Source organism: Oenanthe melanoleuca, chromosome Z, assembly GCF_029582105.1.
Source record: "Oenanthe melanoleuca isolate GR-GAL-2019-014 chromosome Z, OMel1.0, whole genome shotgun sequence".
In the NCBI taxonomy this organism is placed as follows: Eukaryota; Metazoa; Chordata; class Aves; order Passeriformes; family Muscicapidae; genus Oenanthe; species Oenanthe melanoleuca.
Window position 1 is genome coordinate 49,621,781 of NC_079362.1, and position 15,087 is coordinate 49,636,867.

A 15,087-nucleotide genomic window follows, 5' to 3' on the forward strand; every position below is an offset into this window, starting at 1 on the left:
TTCCCTTCCCTTCCCTTCCCTTCCCTGAAACTTCCCTGAAACTTCCCTGAAACTTCCCTTCCCTTCCCTTCCCTTCCCTTCCCTTCCCTTCCCTTCCCTGAAACTTCCCTTCCCTGAAACTTCCCTTCCCTTCCCTTCCCTTCCCTTCCCTTCCCTTCCCTTCCCTTCCCTTCCCTTCCCTTCCCTTCCCTTCCCTTCCCTTCCCTTCCCTTCCCTTCCCTTCCCTTCCCTTCCCTTCCCTTCCCTTCCCTTCCCTTCCCTTCCCTTCCCTTCCCTTCCCTTCCCTTCCCTTCCCTTCCCTTCCCTTCCCTTCCCTGAAACTTCCCTGAAACTTCCCTGAAACTTCCCTGAAACTTCCCTGAAACTTCCCTGAAACTTCCCTGAAACTTCCCTGAAACTTCCCTGAAACTTCCCTGAAACTTCCCTGAAACTTCCCTTCCCTGAAACTTCCCTGAAACTTCCCTTCCCTTCCCTTCCCTTCCCTTCCCTGAAACTTCCCTGAAACTTCCCTTCCCTGAAACTTCCCTTCCCTGAAACTTCCCTTCCCTTCCCTGAAACTTCCCTTCCCTGAAACTTCCCTTCCCTGAAACTTCCCTTCCCTTCCCTGAAACTTCCCTTCCCTTCCCTGAAACTTCCCTTCCCTGAAACTTCCCTTCCCTGAAACTTCCCTGAAACTTCCCTGAAACTTCCCTGAAACTTCCCTTCCCTGAAACTTCCCTGAAACTTCCCTTCCCTTCCCTTCCCTTCCCTGAAACTTCCCTTCCCTGAAACTTCCCTTCCCTTCCCTTCCCTTCCCTGAAACTTCCCTTCCCTTCCCTTCCCTTCCCTTCCCTTCCCTTCCCTTCCCTTCCCTTCCCTGAAACTTCCCTTCCCTTCCCTTCCCTTCCCTTCCCTTCCCTTCCCTTCCCTTCCCTTCCCTTCCCTTCCCTTCCCTTCCCTTCCCTTCCCTTCCCTTCCCTTCCCTTCCCTTCCCTTCCCTTCCCTTCCCTTCCCTTCCCTTCCCTTCCCTTACCCTTCCCTTCCCTTCCCTTCCCTTCCCTTCCCTTCCCTTCCCTTCCCTTCCCTTCCCTTCCCTTCCCTTCCCCTTCCCTTCCCCTTCCCTGAAACTTCCACTTCCCTTCCCTTCAACTTCCCTGAAACATCCCATCCCTTCAACTTCCCTGAAACTTCCCTGAAACATCCCTTCCCTTTAACTTCCCTGAAACATCCCATCCCATCCCATCCCATCCCATCCCATCCCATCCCATCCCATCCCATCCCATCCCATCCCATCCCATCCCATCCCATCCCATCCCATCCCATCCCATCCCATCCCTGAAACATCCCATCCCATCCCATCCCATCCCATCCCATCCCATCCCATCCCATCCGGAACTGAAGAAGTATCTCTGCCTCTTGCAGATTTCTCTCCCACTTGGAGGAGATAAAAAAACCGATGGGGAGGAAATACGGCAAAAACAACAAAACCAACCAAATAAAATCCTAACCTGCAATCCAAAAAACCTCAGTAACAAACAAACAAACAAACAAACCCAAACCAGAAAACTTCTCCAAAACAACAGCAACAAATAAGCCCAAAACAACAACAACAAAACAACTCAGAATAAAAACAAATGCCTCCAGACCTACAAAACTTGAGCAAAACCTAGCTGCCTGCATCCACCCAGTGGCCTGCATCAGTGTGTGCTGACACTCTCAGCTGTGCCTGGAGAGATGCATACATGTAATAACTGTCACTCCTAAAAGCTTTTTTGAGTTGAAATTTGCAATGTCTATATATGAACTTTACATGATGTGCCACCTGTGCTCTTGCCTGTGTTATTTCAATAAATTGAAGCAAACCAGTTTGATAAGCTTTTATTGATGTCACAGCTCTATCAACACTGTGCCTGAGGCACAAGCCTTTCTGATTCTGCAGCACAGGGTCTTCTCTGTGCCATCAAAACTGGTCTTTGTCCTCATGCTAAGAGGATTTGCAAACCCTGAAATCTTCTCCAAAGCTGTAACTGTGAGGATGGGGCTATTACACCCCAAATATTGGTAGCAAGTGTCTTGTGGGATGGGCATTTTGGGGTGGATGTTTGTCAGATGGAGGCATCGCTTTTCTCTCCATTTTTTGCTGTCACAGAGCCGAGCAGAAAAGGGTTTTTTTTGCAAACCCACTTGTGTTCAGCATCACATTTCTTAACTTTGAAGTCCTTGCCTCTCAGTGTCCCACACCCTTCATCCATCTCACGCAGAGAGGTACCAAGCCTGTAAGACAAAAATTGTATTGCTGAAGAGGAGGAAACTCTCCAAATCTTGCAGAAAATGAGAGGTGGGTTGTTCTGCCCTTTCCCTACACTGTCTCACTGTGCATGCATTGTTTCTCGCTGGAGGGTCACCAGATTTGAGGAGAGTTGCTGTGCCTGCAGTAAAATCTGCAAGGAGCATGTGTGGGGCATGAAAAGCCATGTTATTGCATGGCACTGGTGCAATACCATGTGGGGTTACTGTGCTCCAGTACAGTTCCCCAGCTTTTGGTCTACAGAGCTTTACTGGGGGAATATGAGACTTTTGCATAAACTCCAACATCTTGGAAAGATTGGTCAGGGCATGAACTGGTTCTGAAATGGAGCAAAGCTGCTGTTTACACCAACAGATGTGGATACACTCACATTCTGGGGTTGAAAGGTGTGTTGTCCACCCATCTCCACACTTTCTGATGTGACCTTAATCCAATCCATACTGGTAGTGGGCTATTGCCTGTAACAGTCTTGATGTGCTCCTGGAAAATAGAAGTGATCAGTTGCTCCCAAAATCTCTCCACGGAGGGTTTCATGGCAATCAAATTCACAGAGTAAATCTGACTCCCAAATTCATGAGACATGAATGTCCCCCAGGAATGCTTCCCCAAGCTCTCCTGTTGCTAGACACTTTTTTCTTCCTTGTCCACCTAAAATTCAGGACTTTTATATCCTTTTTAAGCCTTCTTCTCTCTATTTACCTTTTCTTTCTTGTCCTGGAGCACCACCAGCTGGGAGTCCTGATTTTCACAGCTTTTCATGCCTTGACTCCAGTTTCCCAATTCCTCAGAAAACCAGTAGCATCTTTCTCCATGGAGCTGCCAGTACTGGGGACACAGCTTGCAGCCAGCATAGGCTGGAGGGCAGAAAAAGCCATGAGACATTCCAAAGGATTTTCAGGTTATTCCCCAGCCACCTGCTGAACTACCGAGGGATTCCCCATCCCACACGCCAGCTCTTTCTCCATTGCTGAGTTTTTCATATTGATGTATTTTTCCAGCCACTGGAGAGAAGGAAGGTTACTGAGGCTCGCTGGCCACAAGGACATTATCGGCTGGTGGAGGTGAAGAAAGTACTGGTGAGAATCCTCCTCCCTAGGGCTGATGCTACTCCTCCATGGAGGAGGGATCAGCAACAATTGCATGAAAAAGAATATTCTTCCTTGCAACTCTCCTCTTTACCAAATAACCCTTGTGGCCTCACAACCCCAAGGGTCTAAATGTCTCTCTCCTTGCAGTAGAAGACCCCCACAAAGGTCTCACCTGAGCATCTCCCAGTAGCCAGATGGGAAACGGGATTACCTGTGGGGCTGTTCCCTCGGGATTTGCAGACATACTGCACCAGGGATGAAAACATGCACTGCTCCATCTGGTTCCTTCCCTGGATCCCACTGCCCAGCTGTGGAACTCTTGTCACCACTGGCTGTGGGGAGCCCTGAAAAACTTGGAGCAGTAATCTGGGGTGAGTAGCTGCAGCCATTTGGGAATAAAAGGCACACAAAACCGGGTTTCATTTTCTCATACAGTTGCTTAAGCCAGCCTGAAAACCATGGCTTGTATTCTCCACCCTTGTTTGATAGCTTTGGGTATAACCTATATAATTGGTTTATAATTGGTTTATATAATTGGTTTATATAATTGGTTTACTCAGAATGCGTTTATTCTTGATGGATGATGTCGCATCTATACAGGATAATCTTGTCCCTTCCAAAGACTGAAATGCTGAAATAAACCCCAAATTTCCCTCCCTGGCTGCCCACTGGAGTGAGAGATGTAGATAAGAGCTGGTTACTCACCCCACACACTCAGCACCACCACCAGGACCAGCAGGATGAGTTGCCCCAGCCCCCCGGCTATGAGAAGGAGCCTGTGCCACCAGGGACAGTAGGCAGGTGCTGGAAGAGGCCACATTTACTTTAAAAAATGAAAGATGAAAAAGCTGGGGATTTAGAGGGGGAAAAAAATAAAAAATCCCCTCTGTCAAGCTGTTGAGTTTGAGCAGAAGTTTACAGCTTCTTTGCTTCCTCCAAAGAAAGTAAATCACCACTGATGAGGTCTAGAGTGAGGGTGGTTTCTCAGGTGGAGGAGGGGCTGCCTTGGGCATACAGTCATGGGGGATGGGAAGCCTTCTGAAATTGGCTTGATTTAGAGCTCCTGGTAGATATGGGAGCTGGTGAGACAAAGGTCACTCCCAGCTCTCATCTCCACCAGGATTCCAGACAGGATCTCAGCAACTTTCCTTCCCATCCAGGTGTGTTGGCCCATGTTGGGTTTCTTGGCACCCAATTTGCTCCCCAGGTGAAGAGTGTTGGAAGCAAAATGGCTTCCAGATATTTGTCACCCTCTCCCATCCCTTCCTTTCTGTTTTTCCTCCTCTTTTCAAGCCAGGATCCCACCTAAGAAGGCATTTTACCCACAACAGTGTTCTCCATGATCTTAGAAACCTCAACATGGAGATGAAGAAGCAACCTAAAAGTAAACAAATCCAAAAGTCCTCCCAGAATTTGAAACAAGCATTTCCCCCCCAAAATAGGACTTACCACTATGCTTCTCAGCAGAAGACCCATCCCCAGGATGCCTTAAATCAGCATAAACAATTTCCCCTGCCATGGTTGCTCAGAAGTGACACTGTCCTTGGACAGCCCTGTGCCTTGTAAACTATGCACTCTTGTCTGCATCCGGCTCCAGGAAATGGTATTGCCTGGGGCTTTTATCTGCTTTTCTGTTTGTAAATACATACCTATATATAGATCTATATTAATATATTCTGCATTCTGCACCCTTCCATTGCAAATGGAAGGTGGTGAGAGAATGGGTGTTCTACAGTCAGGAAGAGGTGGCACACCTGGAGGCGTAGAAACATCTGAGAGTTTCATGGCTGTGCTGAACATCTGTGAGAGCAGAATTAATAAATAATAATTTCCAAAAAGCCTTTAAATAAGGTATTTGACTGTGAGGTTGAAGCATGTCAGATGCTGGATCAGAGTGACCACAGGCAGGTGGGGAGGAGACAGGTGACATTTGGTGTTTCTTCCCCAAAATATGGGCTGGGAGTGACTTGAAATGCCTTTTGTTCCATGTGACTTATTCCACTGGTTTCGACACAATATTTGGCCTCTGTTTTACCCTGGGGCAGAGAGATCTGATGGGGTCAGGGGCTGCCCACCTCCTGCCCAGGAAGAGGTAAGAATGTGGATTTCCTCAGGCTGCTAATTAATTTTATTTTATGTTGTTACTTTATTTTATTTTGATTTTTTCTCCTGCAAGCCCATCCTCCCACTCCTGATGTATCCTTTTACATCACCTAGACCTATGTTTTCCTCTTTGGGACTCTTTAGCAACTGCATGGAACAACCACCAACTTCCAACCTACAATAACATTTTCCCTCCCTTTTCTTAGGTTTTTTTGGTGTTAATCCCAAGTTTTAGTTAGTGCTACAACATCCCAAAGCAACACCTTTTTACAGAGGTAAAAAATGATGTTTTTTTCCTCAGATACCTCCCAAAAAGCAAGGAAAAAAGCAAGGAAAAAAGCAGAAATTTGCCACAATACCTATCAGCATTCAGAAATAGGGTAAATAAGAGGATAAACCCAAAGGTCCAAAGGCTCCATCAGGGAAAGCACTGTCTTTTTATTTTTAAATTATTTTAAAGTTTTTAGTTAATTCAAAAGTACATTTATTTTAAATTTGTCTTTATGTAATTTTTATTGTTATATTTTTATTGTCTCATGTTTATTTTTAGTTTCTTTTCCACTTGTAGACTTTTCTTTGTAACAGGAAGTTTTTGTGGTGAGCTGCTATCAGCCAGCCTTCCTGCCCTCTGCAAAGGCAGCTGCTCCAGAGATGTGTGACCAGTGATTACAAAAAAACCCTAAAAATATGAAATAAATTAGGTTTTATGGTAAAACCCTGCAGCTGGGTAGCTTAATTGCAAGAACACCTTAAAGAAATATTTTTATAACAAAAAAAATATTACAAAATGGGCTGAAGGGAACTGTACTTCTACCTTGTGGAATCCCTGAGGGCTGTTCTGGGTTGTCCTGACACCCTGGAAAAGAGTGATCTCCAGCAGTGTTTCCTCCAACTGCACACTGAAAAAACAATTTTTGGACAATCCATCTTCCTAGCTGAGAAAAAAATTCAGAAATGTTGGAAAAGTGACGCTGGGTGGAGCTGGAGGGGAACCCCTGGTTCAGTGGTGGGCAGGTGGCCCTGGGCAGGCAGCCCCTTCTTCATTGCCCTTGAAGAGGGACAGGAAAATCCCTCAAAAAACAATAAAATAAACCAAAACAACATTTTTTAAGAAATACTTTGCTTCTCTTCACAGGAGCAGGTTGTGCTTCAGCATTGGGCTTATTCCCACAGAGCAGACACAGGTGACAGGGTTTGGGATGGGCCTGGGGGCTGAGGGAAGGGGGTCTTAAATTTTGATTGGTGGGGAGAATTCCAATAACACTGAGAATTTTTTAATTGTGGGAGAAAATTTTAATTGAGGGGATTTTAATATGGGGTGATTATTTTAACTGGGGGGAGAAAACTGTAATTTAGGGGAGAAAACCTTAATGTTTGAGAAAAAATACTATAGAAAATAAAATATTAATTGAGGCGAGAAGACATTAATTAGGGAAAAACTTTATGGGGAGAAAAGTTTGCAGGGAGAAAACTTCAATTATAGCAGAAAATTTTAGTTGCAGGGAGAAATTGTGACTGGAGAAGACCTTAATAAAGGAAGATTTTAATTGGTGGGGAAAACTAATTTGGGGTGGAATTTTGACTGTGGGGAGAAAACTTGACTTACAGGGAGAAAATTTTAACTGAGGGGAGAAAAGTATAATTGGGGGGAGAGGAAATTTTAATTGCAGGGACAAGTTTTTAATTGAGTGAGAAAACTTCAGCTGGGGAGAAAAGTTTAAATATGGTGCAGGTAGAAAATTTTAAATGGTAAGAAAATTTTAAATGAGGACTATTGTGACACCTTTGATAGATGGAACTTTGCTTGGCAGGTGAGGCAAGAGCACCTGTAGAGGTGGAACCCTGAAAATGGAGGAAATGAGAGTGTATTCTGGATTTTTGGGCATGAAAAGGAGCAAGTGGGCAGGTAACTCTAGGGCAATGAACTGTAGAATCACTGGGTTTGGGCTTTATTTTGATACTTCTGTAATTTGAGAACAAAACTGAGTGAAGTAAGGTTGTAAGGGGGAAAAAGCTTTTTCTGGCACTTCCCTTGAGGGAAAATTTTGTCACTCAGCAGATAGAATTTTTGCTTTAAACAGAGGCATGATGGGTTATTCTAATTTAATATTAAGCCTTCCTGAGGTTTCTGAGTAACTGCTTCTTTTAGGTGTATTTTCCCCCCCACAAATATTAAAATTTTCTGAGTAATTCTGGATTAGAATAAAAAAAATTTTGAAGAGTTGAGCTATTGAAGATCTCAAAAAGAAAACTGGTGTTTAAATCCAGTTTGGACACATCAGAAAGTATTCATTATTGTCTTGATTTCATGGGGAAATCAACTTTCCCTTTGCCCTGTTTCAGCTTTCCTGATTTTTGTTCTGATCTGTATGATCCCCTTGGCACCCAATAAGGTAAAAAAGGGACTTTTGGGGCCTTTTCCATCATCTTGTTCTACCCAACCAGGGACTAAGAATTTTGAGGATTTTTTTTTTAAGCACATTTGTGATTTTTTCAAATTTTATTTTTTTTTAATTTTAAATTTATTTGTTTATTTTTCATTCGTTGATTTTAAGTTTTTCTTAGTGTAACTTAATAAAAAAATATTTGACATATTTATCTTCTGACTTACTTTCTAATATTTTTCCAGGAAGAAGAGGAGAGAGGAGGGTTTTTCCCATGAAATTTGGTTCATATGATGGACAAAAAAAGCAAAAAATGAGGGCTTTCTCCTGGATGAAAACACTAAGATTTTTGGATAAAGCCCTAGAAAACAGAATTATCTTTGATCATGGTGAAAGGAAAGTGCATATTCTGTATCACAAGATGCAGAAATGGAGGCACCATGACCCAAAGTGTCCAAAGGCACCATGACCCTTAGTTTAGGTGGAGAAAAAAATCCACTGAACATTAATAATGAGGTAAACCCCAGAAATTAAAGCAAAATTTCATTTATGGTATGTTTCAGAAGTTTGCATCTGGAGCTGGGGAGGAAATTGTTCCCCAAAGAGCTCCCATTAAAAAAAAAAAAAAAATCTGTTCCATGTGAGGAAGAATTTTTGGTATTTCTTACCCAAAACAACTGGCATTGGCATGAGACCAACCTTCCATCATCCTGGCATGACCTGCAGCGTGTTGCTGCCCTGGGAGCCCTTGCAGAGCACTGAAAGTCTGTTCTCCTGCAGGTCACAGCATGGAGATGAAGCCAGAGGCACGCCTTGCCTGCCAGGTGCTGCTGGCAGTGCTTTTCACGGCTCTGCTCATCACAGCCACTGCTTTCGCAGGTGAGTGTCAAAGTTTCACTCTCATGGGTAATGTCTCTGAGATATTTTGGGTTGTTGCACTTGTGACAGATCTAATTCCATGTTCCTGGGGAAGACAAAGCCTGCCCAAGCTGCTGTTCCCTCTGGGAGAAGGACATTTCAGAGCAGTCTTTCTACAGGAGACCAAACCCATCCCCTTGGATGAATGAATGCCTCAACAGGAAGAGCATTTCATGAGTAAAGTTACACAGAAGTATTGTTTTCAGAGAAGACAGGGCCCGGAGATGTTGCCATGAGTCCCACTAAGTCAAGAAGTCTGCAGGAATAAAAGGACTTTTCTCCTGTCATTTTCACTACTTTTGCATTAATGGCAGAGAGCAGCACCCAAGGGCATGTTTAGGGATAGGGCTACTCTGAAATCCCTCTTTGAAATGTGTTTTTTGAAGTCTACCACCCTGTTTCCTTCTTTGAAGGTGCAGCACCTGTGTTTCTTGTCTAACATCACAATGGCCGTGATTTGAGCTTATTTTCTCACAAGATTTCTCCTGGTATCTTAATTTTTCTCTTTGCCCACAGCTGAGGCAGGTGCAAGACTCTTGGAAGCCATGGGGTGGAGGATGATCTCCCCACCCCAGAGAGGCAAGGGGAAGGTGCTGCTTGTTAATGTTGTTCTATTTTTAATGACAGTGCAGGCTTTTCAACCTCATGCCCAGCCCTGCTTTCAGTGTCCCTTCGACTGGATCAGGTACAGAGGAAAATGCTACTATTTTTCTGAGGCTGAGGGGAACTGGACATCCAGCCAGGACAACTGCTCTGCACTTGGTGCTTCCTTGGCTGTGCTGGACAGCATGGAGGACTTGGTAAGGACACTCAGCAGGACCTACTCAGCAGGAGGAACAACTGAAAAGCGAAGTATTTGAAGACTTTTAGTTTCTTTGACTGCTCTTCCAGGATCTTTTTTGAGGATTTGGGGTGAGAAGTTGGGGGAAAAGCCTTGAGGGTGTGTTATCATGGGTATCTTCAAATTCCTCACCAAAGCCAACTGCTGCAAAAACTGTAGGAATAAACTCCTGTTTCTAGATGACAATTTTTGGTAACAGATTGAAACGCTCAACCCCCAAAGAAGCCCTAAAGCAGTACAAGCAACTGGTAAAACTGAGATTTTTTGGTTGGAAGAAGGCGAAAACCTTTCCTTTTCCTCTCTTTCAGAGCTTTGTGATGAGATACAAAGGCAACTCAGAGCATTGGATTGGCCTTTTGCGGGAGGATGAGGGGCAGCCATGGCTATGGGTGAACCACTCACCTCTATCTCACCTGTGAGTCCATGTTTTTCATTATTATGTTGTTGGTTGGTGTTTCCTCAGCCACAAAATGTGCATTTCTTCTTGTACTTGAGGTACAACCAGAGGTAGCAATGGGACAATCTTTGGGAAGGGCAACATTGCATCTGGAACTGGTCTTTGTTTGACCTAAAAGATGGGAGTGGTGTGTTTGGTGAGAAAATCCTAAATTTAGATTTATTTTAAGTTTGTTTTTTTCTTGCAAAGCTTTGGGTTTTATATTAGAAATAGATCAGCGTCAGTCTTGGCATATTGATATTTAATTAGTTCTATTCCTATAAAAGAAATATGTATAGATATTTTAGTGTGTTGGTGCCCATGAGGATGCCTGAGAACTGAAGCTGAGGGAAGCCTATCTGTGACTTTTCTCCTTTTTCCTGCCACCTCATCTGAAATGGGTTATGTCCTCTGTACTTCCAGGTTTCCAATCCGTGGTGGTGGGCTCTGTGCTTACCTGGATGACAATGGGCTCAGCTCCTCCCACTGCAGCACTGAGAGGAGCTGGATTTGTAATAAGCATGAGCTGCAGAGCTCAGGCAAGGGCAACAGGGTGAGACGGCCTCCAAACCTCTGTGTCAGCTCCTTGGGTGCTGCAGGGAGGCCTTCTCACTCCCAGATATCTGGTGCACCATAGGGACATGAAAGAAAATCTCAAAAAAGCTTTGAACCCACTGGGCAAGGGGTTATTGGGTGTTCCAGGGGACCAACAAGGTGTTTCTGGGACAAGGCAGCCTTTGGGGATCCCCGTGAGATAGTTCTTGAGAATCCAGGGGGCTGGGGTGGGGGGGCAGGGCAGCCCTGGGGGATCTTTTGGGTTTGGGGCAACTTAGTGATGGCACAAATGCAGATGCCTTCTACATCTTAAAGAAAAATAATTTTATTCTATTCTGAGCATATTTACATGCTAAGTACTTGGAAATACATCTCAAGCATGGGGAACAGCAGAGGAAAAGAGTGGGGGCAGTGGGTGTGAGCACATCCTTGTGATAGCAGCTGGTATTAATACAAAGCCTGCAAAATTTAAGATTTTTAATTTGTGCTGGAAGCCAGCCAATCATAGGCACTGAGGTCAGCAAAAGGAATCTTCAGAGGAAGAAAAAGCAAAGTTTTTAGCTCAAAACAAGCTCAGGGAAGCCCAGGTCCTGTTAAAGAGCTTTGGATAAATTTAACAACTTGAGATGAGTCGTGCTGAGCTCAGACCCAAACACCCCTGGACAAAACCCAAAACAGAGACATCTAAGATGGAGGCAAAAATGACTCCAAAATGGAAAATAAGAGCTGAGGAACATCAACAAGCATTTCCAGCCACCATGATGCAATCAGCTTTTGGGAGGATCCTTCGAGGGCATCAGCCCTTGGGGGACAGTTTAATGGTTGAGAGGAGCACGCAAAAGTAGGGGAAGACCCTCTCCCCACTGAAGGAGGCGACTGGAAAAGTGAAGATGCGCTGGCGGCTGCTGACGGCGTAGAAGGAGACCTGTCCCACCTCATAGTCCAGGTAGACGCCAATCTCCCCGTTGAGGAGCGGGACAGAGGTGTTGGATGGAGCCGTGAGGGCCACGCAGAGCTCATCATACTTCTGCAAGCCCCAGATTTCAGTGCTGGGCTTGAAGAGGACCCGGCCTTTCCTCTGCACTGACTCGCGGGCCACCCCCACGGCCCAGAAGCGCCCATTGGCCTCCACCTCCCAGTAGTGGCGGCCCGAGGTGAAGCCCTCGCTGCCCAGCATGCACGGGTCTGTGTCGAAGCGCCCCGGACCCTCCGGCCACTGGCACCGAGGCCTGCCCCACGTGGCCTCTTTGAGGTCCTCAGAGAGGATCACCTCTGGACCCGCTGTGGCTGGATCCAGGGTTATGTCCACTGAAAAGCAAAACAGAGAATGAATCAGACGCAAAATTTAAGCCTAGAGAACACACACCCCCGAAACACCTTCACTGGTGACTTTTGAAAGAGAAAGGGAGAGGAAAGGTCAGGCTGGAGATGTGTGAAGAGGTGGAAGTTGGAGATGGAGGATATATATCCAGTTGAGGTTGGAGATGGAAGAGCAAAGGGACAGAGGTTGGAGACAGAGGCCCAAGGGAGACAGAAGGTGGAGTGGAGAATTTCCAAGTCCATTGAACATCTCAGCCCAGAAAACACAAGGAACAGGTACTTTGTTCCCTTCTAGCCACCTCTGATTACCTTCAAACTGCTTGGCCGTGTGGTAGTCCAGGGCAAGGTGCCACGTGCATGGCCGTGGTTTGAGGAAGAAAGCCATTGCACTCTCAGCAACTTCCTCATTGGAGGCACAGGAAAAGGAAAGAAAGGATAAAATCTAATTATTATCCTTCAGTCATATCTCAGCTTCTGCCTCTTTCTGGGGGGGGGGTGGGGGGGGGGGGGGGGGGGGTGTCATAAAATGTCTTTAACCACCACATTTAATCAAAGTACTTCAAGAAAAGAGCATTCTTTTTCTTCAACAGTTGCAACTGAGCTTGGTTCATTTATGGGAAGACCCTTAGAGATGGATTAAATCAATTAAATACCTGATGACTGTGTGCTATGAGGAGCACATTGGGATTAATCCATCTCCATTGTAGATATTAATATATTCCCAAATCTCCATTCCTCATGCTGGCTGAAGGCTGAATCTATCCGTCTTAAATCCGTCTCTGCCTCCACCAATCATCAATCAAATCTGACAAAGTTTATTTGAGTGAGGAAAGTCCCTCAAATTGAGATAAGCCACATTCACCTCTCACATCCAGAGAAATCTTGTGAGAAGGGAAGAAATTTGCTGTTGATCTTGGAGAAAATGTGTATGGGGGAGATAAGAACTGGCAACATATGGTCTCAAATTCATCCTCTGGAAGTCAGGGTGGGGTTTTCCATGCAAACAAGGAATTGTCCATGCTTAAGGGCCCTGGGCATGAGTAATAAAGCTCCAAAATGACTGAATAAATCATGTGTGACAGTTGAAAAGAAACAGGTTGCTTCTTTTCCATGTGTTTTCCTCATCCAGTCTGCAGATAAGGGCATTAAAGCAGCAGGATGATGAGTAAGAGTGGGAAAAAGGTGAGAAAATCACCCAAATGAAGATAAAAGCAGGACCCATGTTGTTTCTCACTCAAATTCACCACCTGGATTGTTACAGGTAGATGAGAAGCAAATAATCACCATGACCCTCCATTGCAAAACACCTTTAAATCCAAAACAAAGATCCTGAGACCAAAGCAAGGGTAAATCACTTCCCTTCTTGAGTTCATGGGATAGGGAGGGGGCTCCAAATCCTGCTTCCCCCACCCGCCACAGACATCAGGGTGATGAAACCCCTCTATCTGCATTGGGATTTTCCCCCTCACTCAAACCTTCTTGGTGTTTTCCTTGCTGTCTCTGGTGCTGTTTTGGTGCTCCAGATGGTTTTCCTCCACTGGCTGCTTCTCCACTGTTTTTTTCTCCTTTTGGGATTTTTTTCTTCCTCTCTCTGGCACAGGCTCAGCCAAAGCTCAGTCCTGTCTCAGCCTGTGCCAGCTTTTATCAGCCAAAAAGGGAGGAGCCCTCCAATCTCTTGCCTGCAGATGGGGCCATGACGTGCTTGGACACCTCCTGCACCATCTGATTGCCCCTTTTCCCCCATTTCAGGGCCATTTATTTTCTCAACACAGGCACTAGGGAGGGAAGGGAGGAAAAGTAAAGCACCAGGAAAAAAAAAAAAAATAAAAAAAAAATAAAAAGCAGCAGCCATATTGCCCGCCGCCACAAAGGAAGAAACTGGTTACATTTTGCCTTCCTAGTTTACCAAATCTGATTCTGGCCCCTTTCATATGAGGGAGGTGAACAAGGCAAAGCTGGGAGCAGCAGCTTCCAGGTGACAGAAATGCCAGGAAATAATCAACCTTGTGGATATAAAATATGTTTAAAGACTACTCATGGGCGATGACATTTGCTTTTCCAGCTGGGGCAGCTATGCTGGGAACTGAGCACAGGAACAGCCAGGGGCGGTTCAAGGGCAGGCAGCTTCACCCTGTGCCACGGCCAACCCCCAGCACTCCTTTCCCCTCGCCAGGAGGGCAGCATGGCCACAGCAGCTGCATTAAACCCCTGTGCTGACACTGGCCAGAGCTTTGTCTCTTGGTGTTGAAGAGACAAAAACCCCTCAGGAGGCATAGGGTGAGCCACTGCAGGCTGTGGTCACGAAGACTTTTGGAGGATCAGGCGAGACCTGTGAGGTGAGAGCACCTTTCTATGACCCATCAGACCTTTCTCCTCTCCCTCTCCCTGAAAAAAAGGTGCAAAGTGAAAATATTTTCATTTCTTCATGGGAAAGCAAAGCTCCAGTGCCTGCTCCTAGTTGTGGGAAAAACATGAAGTGAGTTGATCCCTGTTTTCCAGGGAAGGCAATGAGGGGCCAATTTTAGGGGGATTATTTGCTTTCCTCCCCCAAATAATGTAAGAATTTGAAGGCAGGATTATACAAACAATCTGGGCTGATTGCTGCCCTGCTTTTGTTTCTCTGTTTTGTTTGTGGTTTTGGAGTTGGTTTTTGTTTGTTTGTTTTTGGTGTATTTAGGAGAAAATCCAGTCTCACCTACAATCCCTAAGGAAGGTATTGGCAGAGTTTCTGGACTGGAGACCAAGTGAAGAGAAGAGATATCAGGGCTACCTGGTACAGGGTGTCCCCTCTGTTCTTCAGCAGTCTGAATGGGTCTTTGGTATTTATTTTTTCCCAAGCCCCTCTTGAATAAACACATGGGATCATATCCAAGAGGCATCCTGGTGCCCTGCAAAGCCCTACACCAAGCTGGAGTGGTTGGTGCAGATCCTGGGCAGGTTTGGCAAGCACCACCTCCATGTGCAGCTGCTTATTATCCACACTTTAAATCAGTGTCATTTTCATCCCAGACTGAGTCATAGAGGGACATTTGTTAACATAGAGTTAATTGCTTTTCAGGGCCTGGATTGGTTTAGGACAGAATATAGAGAGGGATGGCAACAGGGGAGGGGAAAGGAGAACCTTGGGGTGAAGCACTTAATTACCCCACAGTCGC

At 45.4% G+C, this 15,087-nt stretch overlaps 3 protein-coding genes across 8 annotated transcripts; 1 reads left to right on the top strand and 2 right to left on the bottom strand.

The window, feature by feature from the left end:
* Window positions 1-1,841: 1,841 nt before the first annotated feature.
* On the bottom strand, window positions 1,842-4,986 carry LOC130265116 (killer cell lectin-like receptor subfamily G member 1). Of its 2 annotated transcripts, XM_056513932.1 has the most exons (6): window positions 4,825-4,986; window positions 4,081-4,179; window positions 3,587-3,727; window positions 2,987-3,141; window positions 2,658-2,767; window positions 1,842-2,253 (listed from the first exon to the last, which is right to left on the bottom strand). In XM_056513932.1, the coding sequence occupies exons 1-6, from the start codon at window positions 4,892-4,894 to the stop codon at window positions 2,085-2,087; spliced, it is 744 nt and encodes a 247-aa protein (XP_056369907.1). In that variant the 5' UTR covers window positions 4,895-4,986; the 3' UTR covers window positions 1,842-2,084. The 2 variants fall into 2 exon arrangements, with proteins under 2 accessions (XP_056369907.1, XP_056369909.1); XM_056513934.1 differs by lacking the exon at window positions 4,081-4,179.
* A 2,327-nt stretch (window positions 4,987-7,313) lies between these two features.
* On the top strand, window positions 7,314-10,694 carry LOC130265118 (C-type lectin domain family 2 member D-like). The gene is made up of 5 exons (XM_056513941.1): window positions 7,314-7,384; window positions 8,643-8,741; window positions 9,408-9,580; window positions 9,930-10,036; window positions 10,481-10,694. The coding sequence occupies exons 1-5, from the start codon at window positions 7,327-7,329 to the stop codon at window positions 10,692-10,694; spliced, it is 651 nt and encodes a 216-aa protein (XP_056369916.1). The 5' UTR covers window positions 7,314-7,326.
* A 227-nt stretch (window positions 10,695-10,921) lies between these two features.
* On the bottom strand, window positions 10,922-13,558 carry LOC130265117 (butyrophilin subfamily 1 member A1-like). 5 transcript variants are annotated; one of them, XM_056513939.1, is made up of 3 exons: window positions 13,408-13,558; window positions 12,242-12,335; window positions 10,922-11,920 (listed from the first exon to the last, which is right to left on the bottom strand). In XM_056513939.1, the coding sequence occupies exons 2-3, from the start codon at window positions 12,315-12,317 to the stop codon at window positions 11,409-11,411; spliced, it is 588 nt and encodes a 195-aa protein (XP_056369914.1). In that variant the 5' UTR covers window positions 12,318-12,335; window positions 13,408-13,558; the 3' UTR covers window positions 10,922-11,408. The 5 variants fall into 5 exon arrangements, with proteins under 5 accessions (XP_056369914.1, XP_056369911.1, XP_056369912.1 ...); XM_056513936.1 differs by having other exon boundaries at window positions 12,242-12,331; window positions 13,408-13,543; XM_056513937.1 differs by having other exon boundaries at window positions 12,586-13,543.
* Window positions 13,559-15,087: the final 1,529 nt, after the last annotated feature.

Coding starts and splice junctions, on each gene's coding strand:
- LOC130265116 (XM_056513932.1), bottom strand. CDS start 4,894: ATGGCAGGGGAAATTGTTTATGCTGATTTAAGGCATCCTGGGGATGGG. Junction 4,180..4,824: donor TTCTGCTGAGAAGCATAGTG/GTAAGTCCTATT, acceptor GGCCTCTTCCAG/CACCTGCCTACTGTCCCTGG. Junction 3,728..4,080: donor GGTGGTGCTGAGTGTGTGGG/GTGAGTAACCAG, acceptor TACTGCTCCAAG/TTTTTCAGGGCTCCCCACAG.
- LOC130265118 (XM_056513941.1), top strand. CDS start 7,327: ATGGAGGAAATGAGAGTGTATTCTGGATTTTTGGGCATGAAAAGGAGC. Junction 8,742..9,407: donor CACAGCCACTGCTTTCGCAG/GTGAGTGTCAAA, acceptor TTTTAATGACAG/TGCAGGCTTTTCAACCTCAT. Junction 10,037..10,480: donor CACTCACCTCTATCTCACCT/GTGAGTCCATGT, acceptor CTGTACTTCCAG/GTTTCCAATCCGTGGTGGTG.
- LOC130265117 (XM_056513935.1), bottom strand. Junction 11,921..12,241: donor CACGGCCAAGCAGTTTGAAG/GTAATCAGAGGT, acceptor TTTGCTTTTCAG/TGGACATAACCCTGGATCCA.